General features: G+C 33.6%; 1 protein-coding gene across 1 annotated transcript in view; it reads right to left on the bottom strand.

Annotated features, from left to right (window-relative positions):
• The window catches only part of Lrrc9 (leucine rich repeat containing 9), an 86,667-nt gene that overhangs the window by 37,229 nt on the left and 29,016 nt on the right, over nt 1–20,422 (bottom strand). The window contains exons 9-16 of the mRNA XM_048793626.1: nt 19,128–19,324; nt 17,765–17,896; nt 14,574–14,750; nt 14,115–14,232; nt 9,111–9,243; nt 6,927–7,049; nt 5,763–5,878; nt 4,513–4,725 (exon numbers count right to left, since the gene is read on the bottom strand). Of these exons, the coding sequence (XP_048649583.1) occupies nt 4,513–4,725; nt 5,763–5,878; nt 6,927–7,049; nt 9,111–9,243; nt 14,115–14,232; nt 14,574–14,750; nt 17,765–17,896; nt 19,128–19,324 (1,209 nt within the window). The remainder of the gene's footprint in view (nt 1–4,512; nt 4,726–5,762; nt 5,879–6,926; nt 7,050–9,110; nt 9,244–14,114; nt 14,233–14,573; nt 14,751–17,764; nt 17,897–19,127; nt 19,325–20,422) is intronic.

Here is a 20,422-nt window from a genome sequence, read left to right as displayed (position 1 = left end):
TCAGGTATCAGATAGTAAATCTCACAGCAAAAATATGGCAAGGTATACCCTTCATGGAAGGAAACTATAAGGAACAAACTATATGGACTAATGAAGAATGGGTAAAGGTACCAAAACAGCAGGACAAAACATAAAAGAACATGGTGGGAGAACAATCTAAAGCAATGCCTATGTCGGATTTTGTCCCAGACTTTCCCTGTATGTTTCATCCTAAACTTTATAAAAGTGAATGCTTTTACAATTTTAAATTTAGGGGAGATCTTGACGCCTACATGTTTTTCTGTCTATTGTGAATGATATCAAGTTAAGTCTATATTTATGTATAGCCTACAAAATAAATAATGATGCATTTAAATATATTAGTTCAGTTGATTATAGTGTCCACAAATGAGCATTATTATAATCAAATTAAGCGTCTACACCCAGTCATCTTCACTCATCACCATCATATTAAATCACTACATTCCTCAAAGAGAAAAACAATTAAATTTCTAATAGTACTCCAAACTAGCAAAAATTGTGAAGAAGGGCCAATTTATGCAGACTAATTATTTTATGAATATAGGCATCACCATGCTACAATCTACAGATAACTTACACTTAGCATGACTAAAACTGAATTCATCATCTTCCTTGTATCTCTACTGGGTAGCCTATGTTTTCAGTCCTGATTAAGAGTTTTACTGTCTATTGATAACCCCCTTTTTCCCTTTTGGCCATGTACATTTGATTGTAGAAACATTTCTCAAACCTCCATTCCTACCAGTGTCCTAGTATAGACTATTATTTCTTTTTTGAACTACTGCAATGGGTTTCCACTGCATCTCCAAACCACCAGTCTGATTTCAGTTAGACTCCACCAGCTGCCAAGTGAGTGTTCCTTACAAAGAAGAAACTAAGCTTTTAAATTTGGCTTCCAATATCCACCCTAATGTGACTACAACCTCCTACTCTTCCAGCCTCAGCTTCATGTGTTTTCCTTGAATTCCATCCTTTATCTTGATCTACCACCATCACAATATATATCCTAATCTTCCTGAATTTCTCAGTGTTCCCTGAAACAAAGTATCTTTCAAAACCAAGTGCTTATAAAAATAATATTTTCTCTTTCTGGAAGATGTAAACAACTGCATTTCTCTTATCTTAAAAAAAAAATCCTTTCAAGGGCTGGGGATATAACTCAGTTGATAGAATTTTTGCCTTGTATGCACAAGGCCGTGTTCAATCCCCAGCACCACACGCACGCACGCATGCACACACACACACATACACACACACACAAAATATCCTCTCAGAACTCACCTCTGTGAGGCTCTCCCACCAACTCTACCACCTATCTATCTCTTCTACTAAACTGATGTTATTGAGGCAAGGAAAATAATTTATTCATTTTGAACCCCTAAAACTTACCTCACTGCCTGAAACATAGCAAATCCTCAGTAAATTATAGGTAAATAAATCAATGCAAAAGCCAAACTTATAATTGAGAACTCTGAGTTTTAGGGGTTTTTATTTGGTTTGGCTTGATTTTGATATTTCTTAAGGAGACAAGGTATTTCTACATGACACTATCTTACTATGTGTAAGTGGTGGTACAAAGGAAGAAGTGCAAGGGCTATTGATGTCTAAATATTTTTGTAATATCTAATCTTCTTACTAGAAGACAGAAATTTGCTGACTTTTAAGCAGCATAGGCAAATTTAAGAAGAAAATCTTATCTATTCATATATCATGGGAATTGATCAAATAAATCCAGAATCAGGTAGGTCACAAGAAGGCCAATGTATTATAAAGTCTTATACTCTCCATTTTTTATTTTGGCTTGGAACAGCAACTTTCTATTGCTATGTTTAAATTTTTATTTAATTGCTTTAAACTCAGAAATACATATTGTGGAAACTCAATCAAATCAGAGCACACTATTTTTTAAAATCATTTCATTACTAAAACTTTATTATAAAATCTATCACTTATATATTAAATCTTGACATAATAGTAGAAAAAAATAATAGTTTCTGAGTACTTCCAGTCTGAAGATTGTTCTTATAATCACTATTCTGTACATTTATGATAAAGAAGGTGATATTGCCATCATGTTATGAAGTTTTCTCTCCTTTTATAATGATAACTGGCTTAAGTAAAGACTTATTCACCACTTTATACCCTAGACTTAAAGATGCAGTAGGATGGTGATGAGGTAATTTCATCAATGAAATCCCATAAACTTCTTAAAACAGATTCTTTCCTGAATATTTCAGAAGCAGACTTAAAACTATTGACTTTGTTTATTTTTGGAAAGTACTTTACATTCTCTTTCTGCTTTATACAGTCACTTGAGAAAAATTTGTCCTCTTATACAATGGATCTGTAAATGTGAGAATGGAGCAATATGGTTGATTTGCAAGATTAAAAATATAATTTCTGTGTTTTAATCTGTATCTCAGCTTTCACTGCACATATAGAAATATAGTGTCATTTAGAAATAACTTTTCTCCTCAAGACACATCAATTTTTTTTATTACTTCTGCAGGGTGAAGCAAATGATCAACTTTCTCTGTAAGAACCAATGCCATTTGTAAATATATTATTTTTAATTTTAATCAAGTAGCTACAGGGTATCTAGTGTGTGCCAGGTATTGTGTTAGGTATTAGTGGAGTTGATGCTAATCCACATAAGGTTTATACACACAAATTAGGAAAAGACATCCATCTTTTCCTCAAGATGCTTTTATGTCTAGCTTTCTTTAAAAAAATGCAACTATATGCCAGGTGTGGTGGTGCATGACTATAATCCCAGCAGCTCAGGAGGCTGAGGCAGGAGGATCATGACTTCAAAGCTAGCTTCAGCAATGGCAAGGGGCTAAGCAACTAAGTGAGACCATGTCTCTAAATAAAATACAAAATAGGAATGGGAATGTGGCTCAGTGGTCAAGTGCCCCTGAGTTCAATCCCTAATATCAAAAAAGAAAAAAAATGCCACTATATGCTTTCGTTAGAACAATAAATTTTGCCAAAAGTTATTAGAAAAGAGTTGTATTAAATATAGCACTATATGATTTAAAAAGTGCTCCTCAGATGTGGACTTTATCTGCAATATACCCTGTACAACCTTATGTTGTTCTCTTGATGCTGAGGACACGTGACTAGAAACAGTCTTTGCTTCTACAGAATTTATAGCATAGGAAAGACACAGAGCTTAAAACAAAGAAATCTGTCCTAGGTTCAGAGGTAATAGAAGGCTTTAAACACTTAGTAAACATCTAAAAGATATATTTGAGTTAACTAGGAAAAGGGAGTAAGGGGAGATCAATATAGGAAGGACCAGTAAGGGCAGAAGCCTTGTGTTAGCTGAAAGCATGTATTCAAGAAATAAGCAAGAGGCTGAGCCTGGAGAAGTAGAGGGAAGATAAGGTGAAAGAAGACTGGAAAAGTTGGCCTTGGGTGAGGCCATGAAAAATCTTATCAGCTTTATTAAGGATGCTGGTTTTAGTTTAGAGCAATGGAAAGCCATGTAGATTTTAAGTAGGAGTGCTGAGAGGGGACTGAGGTGACATAATCAGATTTGTATTGTGAAAGGATTACTCCAGCTTCAACATGGAGAAAGAAGTCGGGGCAGGATAGGATATCTGTTGCATAACTTTAGAAGGCAACCCCTCTGCATTGAGGATTATCCAATTATATAGTGAATTCTTTCCAAAGGGCACTTAGAGGAATATAATGTGATTGGTGTCTCCTGGAGTTGTGCAATATTGCCATGGCAAAATGCAGAATGTGTGGTTAGAAGGTTATAGTAGTAATCTAGTAGATTATGATAGTTTGAACAGAGTGGTAGCAGCAGATCAGAAATTGACAGACCTGAAAGTCAGATATGGAAGTAGGCTTTTACTCATTAGAATTACCCCACTATGAAGTAAAAGTTGTTAACAAGTAACTCAAATTCTGTTAATAATTTTTTAAAGATAGAGGTCCCATTTTCTATTTGATTAATCCTAGAAACGGATTTGAAACTTATTTGCCTTCATCCTAATCATTTAAAGAGAGCTTTTAATTATTCAGAATAAAATAATTTGTTATTTGGAAAGCCACCTCAAGTGGTAATTGAGCATTAAATGTGGCTAGACTAAATTGAGATGTGGTGAGTGTAAAATATACTCCATAATTCAGATTTAGAAACTCTCATTAATGAATTTTCATGTTGATTACATGTGAAATGATAATATTTTAGATGTTTGGGTTAAATAAAATATATTATTGAAATTGATTACTTTAAAAAGTCTTTCTTAACATAGCTACTAGAAATCTTAAAATTATGTATATAGTTGTCACAATTCTATTCAAGAGTACTAATCTAGTTTACTTAGAAGTAGAAGTCTAGACACTTTTAAATTAGACAGTATGATGCCTAGCTAGCACCATCAGGTAGGTAGTTTAGTATTGTTAGAATTCATATGCTAGATTCTGATTCTAAATTCAAGATTCCTGTCTCTAAGTTTTGTTACTCTTAATACTCACCACAATATGACTGTAAATGTTAGTCTTGGCAAGGGAAAGTATTGTTTTATCATCCAAACTAATAAGTTTTGCTTGGGGCTTAATCTTGGGTTCCATTTTCATAACATCATCATCAACTTTCAAATCTTGGGACAATATTGATCCTTCTGAAATTTTTTTGCTTTCTTCTGGAATAACATTGTTGAATGAAGAAAATAAAGAGTGAGCCTTGACCTAAAAAATTATTAAAAATGTTGAAAAATTGGTTGCTGTATTTATCATTTTGAAAAACAATCTATGTAGAAAAGATGAATTGGCTTTCTTTCCATTATCAGCAATACCTACAATGATCAGAATCACAATAGAAAATCTGTAAGAGTAGCTTAAAACTATAGGCCAAGTATGGGTGTGTCCATTCTCATTCACTAAAAATTTCTTAAAACTGGCAAAATGTAACTTCAAAATATTTTCTAACAATGGAAGGAGCTCTAACAAACGTACTAGAAATTGTGATACACAAATCAGAAGACAGACAAAGACAAATAAGGGCAGAATATGACCTCTAACCAACACATGCAAGAGAGAATCACTTTGAAATCAGATCCAGAGAAACTTGATATTCAGAGTGAAAAACTAAAAAAGCAGGAGGATACCCTAGGTAATTACAGGAAACTAAGTAATTACAGTGAGAATTGTGAATGAATCAGCGAGAGCTACATGAACAAACAGCTAGCTCTAGAAAAAACCAAAATAGTTTATTAGAAAATTTTTAAAAATCTGGGAGACTAAAGCATCTATAGAAAACAAGAGGGTATACATTTCAATGTTAAAGTAAATACAATCATAAAAATAAAAGTATACAATTAATGCTGAGAAACAAAATAGATGGGCAGCAGATCAAATAAGCAATCTGGAAGCTAATACTGAGAAAAATCTTCAAGAACAAAGAATTAATAAATGAAGATATAAGAGTAAAAATGAAGACAGGGAGGGCTTAATAGAATGGAAGAGAAGAAATAAGAAACTAAGAGAAAAAACTTCCCAGAAGCGAATAAAGAATTAAATCACCAGATGAAAAAATATTTAGGTATTATAATGACTTGTTTTAAAAATTAATTACTTCACAGAATAACCATTATACATGCATACACACATGCACACACCCATATATATATAGGATAAACTTGGCATAACATTATTAGACTTCAAATTACTATTCTGTCCTCATTTTAAGGAGTTTTTTTTTTTATAAAAAATGTAACAATTCATACCACTGTAATGTACTCAAATTCAGCGATGTATTCTGGCAAGACAAGGTCATGATCAAAGACAAACCACTTGCACTGCCGAAAGCCACAATCACAATTTCTTTGTCCCACAATAGAATCTAGAATAAAAACAAAACCAAGTGAAAAGTCTTCAAAATAAAACAGCCTACACCTTTTCAACCTTACATAGATTAATAATAAGTTATTATCAATAGCTTCCAAAGTTTTTTTTTAAAAACTTTCCATTCCCCCAAATAACTTTTTTATTCTATAAATACTTACTATCATCCTTTCACTATATAAACTAAGCCTCAATTTTATTCATCTCTCTGCTCCCTTTTATACTTTTACTTTAGTATTGAAAATATGGTCATGTATTTTTCACAAATGTATTACTCTAAATCTAATGATAAAAGTTAATTTTTTTTATCCCTTGAAAACTAATACATTTATGTACACAAACACACATACACACATATACAATCAACCTTCCATACCCACATGTTCTGTACCCATGAATTCAAACAACTGCAGTCCAAAAATACTTTCAAAAAACTGCCTGTACTGAATGTGTATGGACTTTTTCTTGTCATTATTCCCTAAACAATACAATATAACAGCTATTTACACAACATTTGCATTGTATTAGATATTATAAGTAATATAGTGATTATTTAAAGTATAGAGGAAGGTTGCATAGTTTATTTGCAAATGTTATGCCATTTTATTTGTATTTTTGTGGGTGCTATGGATTGAACTCAGGGCCTTGCACATGTTAGGCAAATGCTCTACCACTGAAAGCAGCCCTCCATAGCATTTTATGTAAGGAACTTGAGCATCCATGAGTTTTGGTATCTATCAGGTGAAGGTCCTAGAATAGGTTACTCACAGAGAGAGAGAGAGAGAGAGAGAGAGAGAGAGAGAGATAATCCTCTGTGTGTGTGTGTACACTTACAATATATAATTAAATTTTGCAAAATAAACTATGCATGCAGAAAAATAAATGTCTTGAGGTATGGAATAGAAAAATTAGTAGCCAGAAATAAATGTTTTTTAAAAAGTTTACAAATCTCATTAGGTGGACGTTAAATTTTAAGTGTGTGCATTAAATATAAATGCTTTGCATTCAGAGTAATGAAAGCATATTTCTTTTTATGGCAGACATACTTAGTAAATATTTCCGAGGAATGAACACTGAGTTAACCATTGGATAGTTGGCTTGACTGATAGCTTCTTGTTCCCGAGCCTGAACACTCTGGCCAAGAAAAACTTTCGTAATGAGAAGGATGCCTAAATATGAAAAAACATAAATCACTTTTAACAAGAAATCACCTTAATTGACTTGACATATGTTGTAAAGGCAGAGATACTGCATAGCATACAGTACATAGTTGATATAAAATAGGAGCTCAATAAATATTTGTTGAATAAATAAATTGGTTATAAGAGAATCCTGTGATTATGCCAAGCAAGGCTTTACAGAAAAGAAACACTTAGCAAGACTATGTATCAAAATAAAATATAGAAAGTGTTGGGGATGTGGCTCAGTGGGTTTTGAACACCCTGGGTTCAATCCCTGATACCTCCCAAAAAAGAAAAGAAAAAGAAAGAAACAACATAATAATTTAGCATTTTTTTATTAAGTAATCTAAAATAAGAGGTTTTTTGGTTGTTGTTGTTAAATGAGTAAAATTCATCTCTGTGTCAAGTAACACCTGGCATGTACCTTAAATCCATAGAAGATATCAAGTATGTATCTACTGAATGGATAATCATTTCTTTTCCCTTTAGATTCTTATGATCCTTAGAATTCAATTCACTAAACATGAATCCCCGAGAATCAGTGAATCTGAAAATAATTTCTAATCACTGTGCATAAAACATTGAAATGTTTTTATTACTATGTACAAGATATTAAATATAAGTTGCGAGAACTTAGTTTTTTTCCTTTGTGTGTGTTAATGTGTGTACATGTACATGTGTGTGTGTGTGTGTGTGTGTGTGGCACTGGAAAAGCTCTATGACTAAGTTATACCTCAGTCCTTTTTTAATTTTTATTTTGAGACAGGATCTCACTAAATTACTGAGTCTGGCTCTGAACTTGCAGTTCTCTTGCCTCAGCCTCCTGAGTAGCTGAAATTACTGGTATACATCACTGTGCCTGGCGTCATGAGATTTTTTTAAAGATGGAAACAGAGAAGAATGATAAAAAGCAGCAAATGGTTTTGCAAAGTAAGAAGTTCTATCTTGATTCAGTAATCAGCTTAAATTTCTTATTAACCAAATGAAGGACTACAAAATACACATCATTTAATTCAACATGAATCACTTTAGCAGAGCTATAGTTTGGAATCTAGAATGTCATTTTTACAGAATTACACTTATGAGTATCCTATATTCAGTAGGTCTGATGGTTAAGACCAAAGAATAAATGCCCCTTACTCCCTGATCTCATCTAGTCTCCCTATCATAATTTCTTTGGTACTACTCATTAATATTTCATGTTTATAGTCCTTATGAAAATTGTAATTTTACATTTATTTATGTGATTATTAATTTTTGTAACCACCATAAAGAAGAAACTGTCTGGTTTGCATAGACTGTATCCCTATGACCTACCTGTGCCTAGCACAAAGTAAGTATTCCATAAATACTTGTAGAAGTAAAGATAGAACAGTGGAAGAAAGTGAGGCAAGAGAGAACAGGATAGCTGTGAGTAAACTCAGAAATGTCTTATAAATTGATTCTTGTGCTTATATAATTACATTATGTATTTAAGCTGCAAATAAAGTAGGTAATTGTGAATAAATTAAAATACCAAAACTCTTCTATAAGACAACTTATAAAGTAATACGTACATTTCACAATTTATCTATAGCTGGTTTTAAATTAGACCAGGTTTTCTTATCATCTTATATTATAATGATTCAACACATGAATAAATCATACCTTCTAGAGTGCTCTGATTATAATATTTACAGTGCAAATTCTGTTTTCTCTTTCCTGTGAGTTTGGTGTATATTTAACATATATATGTTGAGTTTATTTTTATGACACAACATAATGAACAAAAGCAGGCTGTGTAAAATATATGCGAGTTGGATTAAATATCTGAGTAACAAATGGGTCTCTTCCTACTGATGCTGACACATAATAATCACTCATTAAGTATTTGTTGACAGTGTGGCTAACCTAATGAATGAGAAAATTATGCATTACTACTTTGATAAATATCAAAATGGTTTGAAGAAAATCTCTTGGTTGATAAAAGCAAGTATAAAAAGGTTATGAAAGTAATGCATTTGAAGACTTAGAACTTAACAGTTTAGAGACACTGTATGTTTGTATTACCGTGTCTGAAGAGCTCATGCTCAAGAGAGTTTTTCTTCTCATCTTTGTACTTTTGCTGTAGAAACTCAATTCGAGGACACTCACACAAACTTAGGCTATTAGCAAGAATAACAGCTTCTTTTCTGAGAGGCAGCTGCAAAGAAAATACAGTTGATTTTTTACAAAATTGATAATACTTTGACTTCAATACAGATGGCTTAGTATTTTTTGTTTATGTTTGGGCAAAGAAACCTACAGGGTAGATTCATTGAAAAGAAGTAGACAACCTCCAGGTGCAACTTCGTTCTGCAAAGTCATTTAAATATTATAAGTTCATATGTAAATAGACTTATTAAAAAAGTGATAAAGAACAAAATTTGTTCCTGGAAAAGTAGCCAAGGTCAAGATTGAGAACACTTTTGGTGCAGGGGCAACAGCTTTCAATGAGTACTCTACTAGCAATCTTGTTAACTCCAAAAACAAAGTCCTGTGAGAATGAGATATTACATCAGTGAAGGCTTTATTTACATAATAATTTTTTGGTCTAATAACCTACATTGTTTTCCAGAAACAAAACATTTCTTATTGTGCTTATGCATGGAAATTCTAGTTTGCATTGTGACTAGTTTAATTTCTTAACTTGAAGGATGAGTTGTTTGCCACAGGGAAAAAGAAGGAAATAGCATTTTATTAAAAAAAAACATGACATTGAGTTGTTTAGGAGAATCACAATGCTTCATTTGGAACGTTTAATCTATCTGGTAACAGGGTTTTGTTTTGTTTTGTTTTTCAGCAGCACTGGGGATTGATCCCAGGACCTCACACATGCTAGGCAAGTGCTCTATGATTGTGCTACACTGAAGCTAGTGTCCTCTGTACTCCAGCCAGCCCTCTACCTTACAAAGACAGCCAACCAAAGCCAAATCCCTCATTTAAACTATTTACACAGCTGTCTAGTGACTCAGAGCCCATCTCAGAATGCAAAACATATGTATTTATCTTTACTCTTTGGATGAATCTCATGGCATAGAAATCTAGCATATCTGATCTTCTATATGCTTCTCAATAATGGTTCCCCCATTTCTAGGATTTCACATTGAGAGGAGTTGACAATATTTCAAGAAAGGAATCTCTATACTGCTTTCCAGATTAGCTACACCAATTTGCAGTCCCACCAGCAATGAATGAGTGTGTCTTTTCCCCCACATCTCGCCAACACTTTTTGTTGCTTGTATTCTTGATAACTGACATTCTGACTGGAGTGAGATGAAATATTAGAGTTGTTTTGATTTGCATTTCTCTAATTACTAGAGATGTTGAAAGATTTTTTCAGGGCTGGGGATGTGGCTCAAGCGGTAGCACACTCGCCTGGCATGTGTGTGGCCTGGGTTCGATCTTCAGCACCACATACAAATAAAGATGTCGTGTCTGCCGAAAACTGGAAAATAAATATTAAAAAAAAAAATTCTCTCTCTCTCTTTCTCTCTCTCTTTAAAAAAAAAAAGAAAAAAAAAGAAAGATTTTTTTCATATATTTCTTGATTGATTGTATATCTTCTTCTGAGAACTGTCTGGTCAGCTCCTTAGCTCATTTATTGATTGGGTTATTTGGGTTTTAAGTTATTTTTGGTTATTTTTTAAGTTATTTTTGGTTATTTGGGTTTTAAGGTTATTTTGGTGTTACGTTTTTTGAGTTCTTTATATATCCTGGAGATTAATATCTGATGTGTGTGTGGCAAAAATATGCTCCCAAAATGTAGGCTCTCTCTTTACCACACTGTTTTCCTTTGCTGAGAAGAAGTCTTTTAGTTTGAATCCATCCCATTTATTGATTCGTGATTTTATTTCTTGCACTTTCAAGGAGTCTTACTAAGGAAGTTGGGGCCTAATCTGACATGATGAAGATTTGGGCCTACTTTTTCTTCTATTAGGCATAGGGTCTCTGGACTAATTCCCAGGTCCTTGATCCACTTTGAGTTGAGTTTTTTGCATAGTGAGATATTAGGGTTTAGTTTCCTTTTTCTGCATATGGATTTCCAGTTTTTCTAGCACCATTTGTTGAAGAGGCTCCAATGTGTGTATTTTGGCGCCTTTGTCTAGTATGAGATAACCATATTTATGTGGTTTTGTCTCTGTGTCTTCTATTTTGTACATGTCTATTTTGATGCCAAAACCATCCTGTTTTTGTTATTATAGCTTTGTAGTATAGTTTAAGGTCTGGTATAGTGATGCCTCCTGCTTCACTCTTCTTGCAACCACCATTTGACTCAGCTATCCCTCTCCTTGGTCTATACCCAAAGGACTTAAAAACAGCATACTACAGGGACACAGCCACATCAATGTTTATAGCAACACAATTCACAATAGCCAAACAGTGGAACCAACCTAGATGTCCTTTTATAGATGAATGGATAAAGAAACTGTGGTATGTGGCTTAGCAGTAGAGTGCTCTCCTTGCATGTGCGAGACTCTGGTTCGATCCTGAGCACCACATAAAAATAAATAAGTGAAATAAACGTATTATGTCCAACTACAACTAATATATATATATATATATATATATATATATATATACACACACACACACACACACACATACNCTACAACTAATATATATATATATATATATATATATATATATATATATACACACACACACACACACACACATACACACACACACACACACACACTCTAAGTGAAATAAGCCAATCTCAAAAAACCAAAGGCCAAATGTTTTCTCTGATAAGTGGATGCTAATCAATAATGGGGGGGGGCATGGGATGAGTGGAGGAACTTTGGATTGGCCAAAGGGGAGGGAGGGGGAAAGGGAGGGGGCAAGTGGATAGGAAAGATGGTGGAATGAGACAGACATCATTGCCCTAGGTACATGTATGATTGCACAAATGTTGTGACCCTACTTTGTGGGTAACTAGAGAGGTGAAAAATTGTGCTCCATTTGTGTACAATGAATCAAAGAGTATTCTGCTGTCATGTATAACTGATTAGAACAAATAAATAAAAAATAAATAAAATTCAAAAAATTATTTCAAGAAAGAAGGGCAGATCAGTCAACTTTAAACTCATGGTAGTGTATGTCAAGAGGTAAGATATGTAACAAAAAGGAAACAATGACAGGACAATTACAAAAATAGGAGAGCAATAGTGTAATCTCATGAGTGCCAAAGGAGAGTTTGAAAGGGAGAGAGCTCATACAAGAGAATGTAAGTACAATCAATAGCATCAAATGTTTCATACAATAATGATAAAATATAAAAACTTTCTATGTATCAGTCACTGGTCCAAGAACTTTTGGGGTAATTTTAATAATACATTTTATTTAATCTAATATAACCAAAATATTATCATTTATGACCAAAATTTTAGTCCTTTTTCTTCAATAAGTTTTTAAAAACTGGTGGGTGTTTATTTCACACTTATCAGACTCTCAATTTAGACTATCCTTATTTCTAATGCTCAGGTGGCTGTTCTAGCGAACACAGCAGCACAGAGAACTATTGGGAGAATTGAAATAGATAGTTCATCTCATTTAGGAGATGGCAGGAGATGAAGCACTCAACACAGAGTCTGGTGGGTACAAAACACACAGGAAGTGTTGTTTCTGTCTTTCCCCACCGTCTTTGACAAGATGGTTTATAATTTTCAGAAGTGAATATAAACACTTTGTCTTCTAAGACCCTGAATTCCTCACCTCTTATTTACTTTCCAGAGAGCATTTTTACCACCATCATCCTGCCAGGAGTATCACATCTCTGGCCTTAGCTGCCACAATAGTACTCCCACATAGTGCCCTGCCATGTCTGCCCCTACTCCCTCCATTCTCCACTGAGCAGTCAGAATGCATTTTTTATTGTGACAAACTATACACAAGATAAAATTCACCATTTTACTTAAGCACATAATCCTGTGGCATAGGTATATACATATTACTGTGCAACCATCACACCACTATTCAGCTCCAGATTTTTTCATTATTCCAAACGGAAACTCTATATCCTTCAAACACTAAACCCCCATTCTCTCATCTCCCCCAGTCCTTGGTAACATCTATTCTACCTCTGTCTCTAGATTGGCCTATCCTAAGTAGTTCATATACATGGAATTATGCAATATTTTCATTCTGGCGTCCAGCATATTTCATTTACCAAAATGTTTTCAAGTTTCTTCCATATTATAGCATGCATCAGTATTTTGAGTATCTTTAGCTGAATAACTTTCCATTACTTGTATATGCCACCTTTGTTTATCCATTCATCGGTGGACACACATTTGGGTTGTTTTTACTCTTGGCTATTTGAATAGTGATGCTATGAACACTGGTGTACAAGCATCCAAGAACTTTTGAATGCATTATTTCACTAAATCCTACCAACAACTCTGCAAAATAGATAGCAATATTATTCACATTTTACAGCTAGGAAGAAATAGGCACAGAGATGTGAAGTCAAAGCTGTTGAGTAGTAAGGCCATAATTCAAATGCAGCATGATATGAAAAGGATTGGAAAGCACTGTTCTATGAAGATATGCTATTGCTGCTTCATTAAGAGGGTGGAGGACTGAGAAAAGCAATGTGGGAAAAGTGAAGTAAAAGAAATGGTGGTAGTAAAAGGAAAGATAAACCAGGATGATAGCTAGAAAGCACAGTAGAGTTAAGGTAATGATTATTTAAATATAGAGAAGACCCTGGAGAGTTTACAATAGATTAAAGATTCACAATGGATTTATAGCCAATTAAAGGATATTTCAAAAATCATCAACAAAAGGATCACAACATAAAAATAAGATGCCTAGAGGGATTAAGTAGAATCAGGCAGATAAAGTGATTAATGGATTTACTATGCTTTAATCCAAAAAGGAAAGATGCTATACTTTCTATGATGTCATTAAGCTTGTGAAACAGCAGACGTTTGCTATAAATATGGATGAAAGGATTGGGAATCATGCTTAACCAGTGGCAGAGCTGCACTCATTAAGAAGAAAACATTGTTCTAAGTGACATGCTACCTTGCTTGTCTCACTCTCTTTGAATCCTTTTTCAAGAATTTGTAGCAGATGCTTTTTCTTCACCATAACTTCAGGATCAAAAACATAAAAAAGGCATTCCAGCATCTTGCGATAAGTCCTTAAGAATAATTGAAACAGAAAAATTTAAAAAAAGGTTGAGAATTGATTTCACAAACATTTAGTCATAGATAACCCAATGGTTTATCCATGGGGTTATATTCTGTTCACAATGGATATTCCAGGGTCATTATTAATACCTCCACCCTACTACTCTTACTCTCAAAAGGAGGCCCAATGTGGATAAATTATGAGGTCATCCTACCCATGGAAAAATGCACTAAGAGGAAGTGTTTACTAAAAGGGTATATCATCAATATTCTTGGACTTTTAAAATAAAGAATTTTTACAAACTAAAGCCAGACTTTTAAAAATTGTTCATTACGAAATTTAACTTCTTACTCTGAATCATGCATGCTTTCGTGATCCAAAAACTTTTGAAATTTCTCTTCAAATTTTAGTCTCAGAATACGGTTGTTAACTTTAATAACACGTTTTACTTTTACTCCTGTAACACCATAAGTTCTGAAGTCCCATGTACAGAAGCGTGATAGAATTAATTCATAGCAGGAATTAAACCTATATGAGAATACAAAAAAATACATGAAGAAAATAACAGATTTTCCTTAAAATACTTAAGAACACAAAGTTACATATAATAAAAGTTATGGCTTTTATTTTATGTTTTTTGCTAAAGACATAGAGTAGGGGCTGGGGTTGTGGTTCAGTGGTAGAGTGCTCGCCTGGCACCTGCGAGGCCCTGGATTCAATCCTCAGCACCGCATAAAAATAAATAAAGGTAATTGTGTCCAGCTACAACTAAAAAATAAATATTTTAAAAAAAGACATAGAGTAGATCTATTTTGGTTCAAACTGGGCATACTGATTCAGTCAATAAAAGGATGCTACATTTTCAAATACAGTTTAAAAAACCTCTTTTATTATTATTATATATTTCTTTGAACTAAAAGGCATGTTAGTTGAGTAATTCTCCCTTCCTGAAACTGCTGATTCTTTTTTAAAAGTCTCTTTCTCTCTCTCTCTCTCTCTCTCTCTCTCTCTCTCTCTCATGCTAAGGATTGAACCCATAGCTTTAGCATGCTAAGCAAGCATACTATCATTGAGCTACGCTCCTAATACTCTGCCAGACTTCTAAATGTTGGGTTTCCTCAGAGACCAATATTTGGCTTTCTTATTTCCACAAACACTCTTCCTAGATAACTTCATTTGTTTCATTTGTTTTATATACATGATAATAAATTACAACATTTTATTTCTAACCCTTTATCTCTATCTAACTTAACTGGATATGCCCAGACTTGAATTGAATATCCAGCTACCTACTTGATAGATCCACTCTCCACTCATGTAAGATGTCTTTTAAATCTAACTTATCCATCACCAGATCCTAAACATGCTCTCCCATCTCAGGATATGGCACAACAATGTATAGCTTAGGTCAAAGCCTTACCAATATCTAGTTCTGCATATCAATTTATGTCTCCCCCTAAAATATCATGCTGAACATAATCCTCTTTCCTTATCACACTGCTACCATCCAAGCCCAAGTCACCACTATGTCTCAGTTGGACTATTGCAATAATTTCCTAACTAGGGATATAGAAGAAAAAGAGGCAGTCTTTCTGCCTCTATTAGTCCCCTATTCCAAGGGGAGTAGATACAAAATGTTTGTAAATCTAAAAGTAAAATAATTTATAAACTGATAAGAGCTCTAAAGAAAGAGAGGCTTGAATGTAGAGAGAGCCCTACTTAAGATCAGGTCTTCCGGATGATCTTTCAGATAAGATAGTTGGCTTGAGAGCAAGAGGAGGAGGAAGAGAAGGAAGGGCCAGTTATGGGAAAATCCCGAGAACAAGTATGTACTGGAGTGCTTGTTAGCTCTCTGCTTCCCTCACCTGGTTAATTATAAGATTATAATCCTGTTTTTAAAGTAGGACTGAAACTAGATAAAGATAAAATTGAAAAATTAAATTATTTTGACAAGGAAGTAAGTGATCCTGAATGGAATACATTTGCCTTCAATGACATGTCTAGGTCCTTACCTATATAATCAGGGTCAGCATGAGTTAAAGTCACAGAAGTGGGCTTTCCTGTGGGTGGTTTCTCCATGACCCTAATATCTGAATTCCTAGTCTACCTGTTTTACTAACAAATATTTACTTAGTGTACCCAGGAGCTGACCATCATTCCTCTCTTAGAATTGAGAAATGATTTTCTCAAACCAAACCAATACCAGAGGAGATCACAGTATGTTAGAAGTGATAGTAAGGGTGAGGAATGCGAAGTTATACTGGGTAAAGGAAGCAGAGCAAAACCATTTACATGGTATCATACATGCTTTAAGAACAGTTAAGCACACAGTTTATCTGACTCGAAAAGGTTAAAAGCATTGACGGTAATTTAGAGACATTGAATCTTTCACTGTAGGTAGAAGGTCTGAATGCAATTTGGAAGGTGGCAGATACTACAAAGGTTTTTTTTATGGTTAACCTTTCTTCCAGAGCCCATAATTGGAAAAATATTGAAAATTGAAAAGGAGACATGTTAAAAATTATATTATTTGAAATTTAATTTTTTATTTATAACAAAACCAGCANTTTTTTTTTTTTTTTTTTTTTTTTTTTAAGAGAGAGAGAGAAAGAGAGAGAGAATTTTTTAATATCTATTTTTTAGTTTTTGGCGGACATAACATCTTTATTTGTATGTGGTGCTGAGGATCGAACCCGGGCCCCACACATGCCAGGCAAGCGCGCTACCGCTTGAGCCACATCTCCAGCCCTGTTTGGTTTGTTTTTAACAGAGTATTTTCTGATTGATTAACAAATTCTGATAACCTGCTACATGCAGCAATGATATACTATTAAAATGTCTTCAACCTTGGCTTGTGGCAATAGTGTAAGCAGATAAACATAGAGGTAAGAAAATAAGTGTTATGATTTAGATATGAGGTATCTCCTAAAAGTTCATGTGTGAGCCAATGAAAGAAACTTTAGAGGTGAATGATTGATTGTGTTAGGAGGATCTTAACCTAATTAGTGCATTAATACCCTGATAAGGATTAACTGGGTAGTAACTGTGAGCAGATAGGACTAGAGGATGTAGGTCAATGAGGGAGTGCCTATTGGGTATATTTTTGTCCTTGTTGAGCAGAGCTCTCTCTCTCTACTTCCTGGTAGCCATGTCTTGAGCCTGTTACTTCCACCTTACTCTTCCATAAGGATGTCCTGCCTTACCTCAGGCCCTGAGGAATGGAGTCAGCCATCTATGGACTGAGACCTCTGAAACTGTGAGCCCTAAAATAAACCTTTTCTCTTCTAAAATTGTTCTTGTCAGGTTTTTTGCTATAGCAGCAAAAAAAAAAAAAAAAAAAAAAAGACAACCCACCACCACCACTACCACCAACAACAAAAAAACCAAACTGACTGACTAGTTTCAATTAGTAGCTGAATATGCTGTATGAGAAATGTTTTGAAAATAGGACATTTTTAAATTATAAATTGATATTCTGGTTGGTGATCCTATGTACTTAAAGTTATTTTTTAAAGTTATACTTAAATTTCAAACAGATTTACCAGTCATCAGATCGAGTGCCTTCTTCAAAATGGATGTTTCCCACAGTCTCCAACTCAATTAGCAAAAATGGGATCAATAAGCCATGACTTTTCTTTTTTTGTTTTACTTCAATGCGATAAATTGCCTCAATTCTATTAAAGAAAAATAGATATATCAACTATTGGAATAATCTAAAAATCACGACACTAAAATTCACAATAGCTTTTTAAAAAATGTTAAAATATACATTTCCCCTTTTAAAAGTATTTTTGTGGTTTTGTTTTATTTTTAGTGTGTTATAGTTATACATAATGGTGGGGTTCATTTTGGCATATTCTTATATGCAAATAACATAGTTTAATTCCATTTCAATCCCTAGTACTACTCCTTCCCTACCTTCCTCCCACCTCCTGATCACCTTCCTCTACTGTATAGATCTTCCTTCTATTTATTTATTATTTTTAATGGATACATTAAATTTATGTATAAAATTGGGATGCATTGTGATATATTCATACATCACCTAGCATAATTTGGTCAGCTTCATTCTCCAGTTCTTCTTCTTTCTTTCCCTCCCTCTCTCCCCCTTGGTTCCCACTTCTATTCTACTGATATCCCTTTTGTTTTAGTGACGTCCCATTTTACTCTATTCATTTTCTCTTCGGCTTCACATATGAGAGAAAACCTGTTGTTAACTCTCATATTTAACTTGTTAAATAAAGTCCAGGATATTCTATTTTTGGCAATTAAAATCACCTTGAAATTTATGAGCCTTAGAACAATAATTCCAGGGTGAAAAGACTGTCCTGGCTCTAATACTCCAGCTCTCAGATCTTAGACAAGTCATTTAGCCTTTTTTATGCCTCAGTTAGACAGCAATGTTGATAGTACCTATATATTAAAAGGCTGTTTTGAGGATTATATGTAGAACTCTCAGTAAGAGATTCTAACATGCTGCCATTAAAATTATTATAGGGCAAACTCACTTAATATACTTACTACCTTAGCAAATAAAAATTATAAAAAGTAAGAACTATGAACTAAATAAGGACTATATATGTTCTTTTGCTGGGTCTCATCTATTTGGTGAATTTTTGCACCAGTAATGCTTTATTGCTTTTAGTTTGGAGCCCCAAGAGCAACATCACACAGTCATTCAGAGAAAGCTCGTTTTTTCTAATTAAAAGCTGCAAAACAGTGTATGCCAGCTGTGAACCAATAATGCTTATATATACAAGGAATGGGAACTAAGAACACATTTCATATTTTACTTCATACTATAATTCTTTCCCATCCTGAATAAGGGAACTGAGCTCAATTCATAGGCCCAAACATTCTTATTCTCATGTTTCAAATCTGAACTCGACAATTCATTGAACATACTCATCTAGTTTTTTGTTCCAGAATGTTACCCTTTCAGTCAAGGCATTTAGTTTGGTCAGTATTTTCTGATGAAGAGTTGGGTCTTCTGTGACAGTTTCATGATTTTTTGGCTTTTCAACCTCAGTTAATTTATTGTTATTGAATCTATCACTGTGCCCTTTGCCAGATCCTTTGAGTTCAGCCAGTTCCCGTTCCAACTGTTGGAAAAAAAAAATGCCAGAGAGCAAAATAAAGATAAAACATGGCAAAGGCAAAGTCTGAATTCAGATTAATTTTCTAGTGAGATATAGCAAGCAGTCAACTTAAATTAACAACAATGAAATCTAGGTAATAAATAAGCCAAGCTTCATATACGAATGTCAAACACATGATTTCAACTTTGATGCAAGTTTGGTCAGCTAATTTCTCTTGAACAAATGTTGACCTTAGATACTTGAAATAGGACAACTCTCAATTGAAAGAAATAGATTGTGAAATATTATTGAATTTTCTTATGCTAAAGACAAAGTAAGAATAAAAATAAATGCTGGTTTTGTTATAAATAAAAAATTAAATTTCAAATAATATAATTTTTAACATGTCTCCTTTTCAATTTTCAATATTTTTCCAATTATGGGCTCTGGAAGAAAGGTTAACCATAAAAAAAACCCAAAGTTTGTACACAGCAGTACACCATTTTCCTTTTGCATCAGTCCCCTTATGGCTCAAAACAGCAATGGTCTTTTTTTTTTTTTTTTCAGATTTTGATATATTGTAGCTTTAGTTCATAATGAATTTTTTGCATTAACTTGGATATGTAAAAACATTGTACTAAATATTATTTATATTGATTACTTAGGCTTTGAGCACTCTCAAAACTTTGGGCCCAAGGCAAGAGCTTCATTTAACTCACTCTAATTCCAACCTCATAGGATTTCAGGATAAATTATACTGTACATAAAATAAAAAATTTATTCATTATGTATATTTCTTTTCTAAAACAGCTATATCTACCTATTGAAAACAAATTAGGCATATTTATAGAAGTGTCAATAATCTACATAATCAATAGCTATTGCTTTTTACATTTGAAGATTTTACTTAATACAAGTGAAGCACTGTTAATCTGGAAATTAATCTCAAAACACTATAAAATCTTAAACTTTTTGGCACATTTTAGATTTTAGATTTTCAGAGTAGAGATGTTCAGTAAAGCCTGTGCAAATATTCCAAATCTAAAACACTTTGATCCTGAGCATTTGGATAGGGGATATTCTACATTGTATGTGCATTTACATAAGGAAATGGAAAATATG

The sequence above is a fragment of the Marmota marmota genome, unplaced genomic scaffold, assembly GCF_001458135.2.
Source record: "Marmota marmota marmota unplaced genomic scaffold, marMar, whole genome shotgun sequence".
Taxonomy (NCBI): Eukaryota; Metazoa; Chordata; class Mammalia; order Rodentia; family Sciuridae; genus Marmota; species Marmota marmota.
This window is presented reverse-complemented; position numbering and strand designations above follow the sequence as displayed.